This window comes from Uranotaenia lowii, chromosome 3, assembly GCF_029784155.1.
Source record: "Uranotaenia lowii strain MFRU-FL chromosome 3, ASM2978415v1, whole genome shotgun sequence".
NCBI classification, from domain to species: Eukaryota; Metazoa; Arthropoda; class Insecta; order Diptera; family Culicidae; genus Uranotaenia; species Uranotaenia lowii.
This window is the reverse complement of record NC_073693.1, coordinates 35,004,845-35,009,599: the sequence shown is the minus strand read 5'-3', so window position 1 is coordinate 35,009,599 and position 4,755 is coordinate 35,004,845. Positions and strand designations below refer to the sequence as shown.

Below are 4,755 nucleotides of genomic sequence, written 5' to 3'. Positions count from 1 at the left end.
GATCAGAAATTGGAACGACTTATCACCCAAAGTTGACATGTTCCTCAAAAACACATTCGAGCAGGGGACCCCAGAACAACCGTTCTACCCCACTTTAATCAACTGGTCGAAGCCAAATACAACTTATCTTCTGCCTTCAATCAACCGCATACCCCAATCCGACGCAATGCTCTACATAAAAAACAAAATACTTCAAGCTTGGGCCATCCAATGGTCCGACAACATGCAAGCTAAACTTCGGGAAATAAAAAAATCCACGGAAACATGGAATGACCGACCATGCCCAACAGAAAGGAGAGCTCTAACAAGAATCAGGATCGGGCATACCCGACTCACACATCTTCACTTAATAACTAAAGATGAACCACCCACATGCCCATCATGCAATGTGCAGATCACTATCAAGCATATCCTCACCTCTTGTCCCATGTACCACACCCTCAGATCCTCATGTTCCCTCTCAACATCACTCCGCTAAATCCTCGCCCCCTGTCCCGACGAGGAGAAAAAGTTAATCAGCTTCCTCAAGAAATCGAATCTACTACACCAACTATAATTCCAAGCAAATAAAAAACCCAGAATAAAGAAACGGAAAAGATAACACCAAGGATAAATACAAATATCGTCTACAAAAAACACATGAAACGCTCCTCTTCGGGATGAATAAACCAACTTGGTTTAAAATCCCTGAGAATAAAGGAATAAAAAAAAAAAGAAAAGTATACGTATACACGCTTACTTTTGGCTACCCCTTAAAGGCGTAAAATTGACCCGTTATTGAGAACCCTCGCGATATGTCAAATAACGGGTCATATTATCGGATCAATATTACCCCTTATTTCAAAAAGCTTGATTCCCTTCAAAAGGGGTAGTTTTAGATGTTGTCAAATCCAAAGCGTTATTTTTTGTCCATTAAACTGATAATGATGAGGAAGGTTGTAAGTATTTCATTGAAAATTCACATGTTTTTCTTTCAGAAATTATATTTTTCATATTTTAATTTCAGAACTACACAGTTTCGGAGTGCGTCGATGATAAGACATGCATGGTTCAAACCCGGATCGCGGAGGATTAACTGTGATGGTAAACAAAGTGATAGCGATACAAAATTATTTTAAGTTTTAAATTATTCTCATTACAATAAATTGAATGAAATGTGATAGTTGGTTGTTATTTATTTCCTAGCAAACATATTTCTTAAAAGTGGCACCTGAAATTCCCATTCAAATAAGGGGTAATTATCCGATACATGCTTTTAATTAAGGGGTAATTTTCCTCCGCTGAAGCGTTATCAAGCTGAGTACCCCTTAAAGGGTACTGCCGCTTTATCCCTAAAAAGGAGTTCTCCCAGTCTTATTGAATAACGGGTCAAAAGTATTCGTTAAGGGGTGGTCAAAAGTTAGCGTGTACGTTCTCGTTTATTTAATTTTTTTTGGCTGATTAGCAGTCTCTAAGAACACCTGCAGAAACTAATTAAGCTTCCGTGGTACCTCTTTATGGACTTTTGGTTGCTTGAGAACTCAGTAGTAGGTCGACCCAAAGGAAAAAGGAAGCGAGTAGCAACTAGTATTTGAAATGTACTTCAATCATTCAGTAGTGGTTGAAGTAAAAGGAAACAAGCGATTGAATTTCTCAAATTCAATACGTTATAATGACGCGTTGTTGATTGATGAAACAAAATTTTCCCTGCAAAACATAGCTGTACAAGGTTGAAATGTTCGAGGTTACGTATTCAAAACTTTAAGTCAATGCAGGCCTTTGTTTATTGTAATGGAATCACAGCTCAAAATGATAGTGAAACAACTTGAACTTTTCCAGCAACTTTCCGTGTATTGGCAAAAAGGAGGTTTATTTGCGTGCTAAAATTAACCTAGACAATGATCGGTGCGCGTTCAAAGCTTACGAAGACTGAGGATAGGCGCATCGGCTGAAGGAATTCTGGGCATTCATTGTATCGTCTTGGATATCTTGGTTGATCAGCTGACCGCAGAAGGAATCTCGGCTTTGGGCATCCTGGATCATCGATGACAGGAAGCTGGAGATCTGGTAGAAGGTGCTCTGGATCATAGAATGGTCAGTCCAGATGTTGTTGAAGTACTGTAAAGAGATTTTGGAGATAGGTATGTTTAGAACATAGTATAAGAGTCTCGTGGGTGTGATTTACCTCGTCGGTGCACTCGGTAGCGGCAGCGGGAGAGGAGCGACAGAAATTGAACAGGTTCAAAACCAACCGCATATCATCGATGGCCTGAGTGATCATGCCGTTGACAACTGGCGCAACCAGAGTAGAAGCGATCATCATGTTATTTTGAATGCAGACGGCGTACTTGGCGACCTTAAGCGCAATCACCGAGACATTAGCGGCAATGCGACCGGTGCAGTTTTCTCCCTGTTGTTGGTATCCGATGTTTGTCAGCATTTGGAAGTTCATGAACAAGTTAGAGATTGCACTCTGCAGGCTCATCGACAGACTGGCAATATCTTGATAGATCGATGACGTAATATATCGTTCCCCATCGAAAATTGATTGATTCAGGTAGGGTGCTGAGTAGGACACAAGGCTAACGAGGCTTGGCTGGGTCGGGCCATAAGTCTTGTTCAGGGCAGCGTAGGTTATGTTCACTGTTCCCAAGATGTTGAGCACTCCTGGCCAGGCACCGGCACGGATTGTGTTCAGGGTATTGTTGTAGCTGGCCAGCATGTTTCCGACGGTCGTTAGGCCGTTGGCCAGATTGACCAGGGAGTTGCCTCCGATCCATGTCACGTTGTAGTTCGAAGTGGCCGTTTGGGCTGCGGCCAGGGCCACAGCACAGGACAATACCAACCAGAATTTCATTGCTTCGGTTTCGCTGATCGAATGTCACTTATTCACGCACCGAATAACAACTGATGCCACTTGGGGCTCCGGCGCTCTCGTTTTATACAGATCTACCTTCCGTATGGCTATCAATCGGTCGATTGTTCTCGGGCGATGATGATTTTGTCTTAAAACGTTTGAACCTTTGAAGGTATTGTTTCGATTTCTTGAGTAAGACAGTATTTTACAATTTTTTTTTCATTTTCTTATTATAGCAAATTTTTAAATGGTTTGTCTCGTTATAAGTCTTCTTACAAATTAGCACAACAACATATTATAATACTTTTTTTCAAAGATATTTGGTGTGTCCAACAATAAACTTCAACTGCAACCAAGAAGTGGATAATTTTTCATTTATTTTGGTAAAACTTGTATCGCAATTCAAACTCTGTTTCTATCGTAATCGAACTTTTCCCAACTATTTGATTGAATAATGGTTTACTTAATACTCCCTCAATAGGTACTTTGATTTCCAATTTTCCGATTAATCAGAATTAATTGCAAACGTTGTCAAGCTCTGAAGGTCTTCTGAGCCGAATAAATCTGGCTGATGGTCTTCAGGCCAAAAAATATTTAGGTGGGCTGTTTAGACCGGGTAATTTGACGTAGACGAACCTCAGGCAAAAGTCAGTGCCAGGGTATTATTCCAGAACAAAGATTTTTGAGCCGAAGGTCTTAAGGCCCATGGGTTTAAGGTCAGAATAAAGATATTCAGACTAATGATTTTCAAACCACTGGTCATCAATTAAAAAATTTAAATGTCTTCGAGGCAGAGGTCTACAGGTTGAGATATCGATTATAAGGACAAAGATCCTGAGGCCAAAGGTCTGTAGGTCAATCGTCTTCAGGCAAAAGGTCTTCAGGCCAATGATTCTATGTACAAAGATATTCAAACCAAAGGTCTTCAGGCCAGAGGTATGCAGGCCGAATAAGTAAAGATCTTGAGGCTAAAGATCATCAGGCAAAAGGTTTACAGGACAACCGTATCCAAGCCAAATGACTAACTCTGAAAAAGGTTTTCTGACCAAAGATATTCAGACCGTAGATCATGAAACCAAAGGACCCCAGGACAAATATTTTTAAGCATTTAGGCCAAAGACCTCCAGGCCAAATCTTCAGGTCAAACAAATTCAGAGCAAAGATCTTCATAACGTAGGTCTTTAGGCCAAAGGTCTTCAGGCTAAAGATATAAAGATTTGTTGAAAGAAAGATATTTAGATCATATAAATTAGCTCAGTCATTAGCCCGACAAAGATCTCTAATATTTAAGACTCCTAGGAAACAAATTTTAGGTTAAGTCCAGGGAATTAAATGTAAGGACTCTTCAGATTGAAGTTTTTACACCCGAGATCCGAAACCGGAGCAAAGGCTAAGCCTACCTGTATTCATGGTCTACTCTTGGGTCCAATTTATACAGAATTTGGACTAGCTAAATTTGATCCAATCCAGTAAATAAACTGGCAACCAACCACACTCGTGTTCTATTATTTATCAAACGGTTTAGAACTGCATCAAATTGGGTCGAAATCTCATCAGTTTTGGGGCAATCCTTATACCGGTTCTAAAAAAAAGTTGAGTTGAATCTGATATTATGGACTACGGTACGGATACGGTTGCTTTGGTCGGAATTTGGGTCCAAACTGGCTGATTGGACCACGGATACAGGTACTCTAAGAGCAGGTATTTACTAAAAAGCATTTTGCGTTAAAGGAAGCCTCAAAGGGCTAAGAAAGATTCGAAGCTGATAGCAGGTCTCAAAACCGAAAAAGGCCGTAAACCTCATCAAAAAGGGTTCAGGACAAAAAAAAATGCGAGTTGGAAAACTTCAGGCTTCTATTTTAAATCAATTTTATGACAAAATATTAAATCTTAGTTGTGATAACAATGTTTTTAGATCG

At 40.1% G+C, this 4,755-nt stretch overlaps 1 protein-coding gene across 1 annotated transcript; it reads right to left on the bottom strand.

Moving 5' to 3' along the window:
* Positions 1-1,806: 1,806 nt before the first annotated feature.
* On the bottom strand, positions 1,807-2,882 carry LOC129754464 (uncharacterized). Its single transcript, XM_055750560.1, has 2 exons — positions 2,165-2,882; positions 1,807-2,097 (listed from the first exon to the last, which is right to left on the bottom strand). Exons 1-2 carry the CDS (start codon positions 2,834-2,836, stop codon positions 1,900-1,902), a joined length of 870 nt encoding a protein of 289 aa, XP_055606535.1. The 5' UTR covers positions 2,837-2,882; the 3' UTR covers positions 1,807-1,899.
* Positions 2,883-4,755: the final 1,873 nt, after the last annotated feature.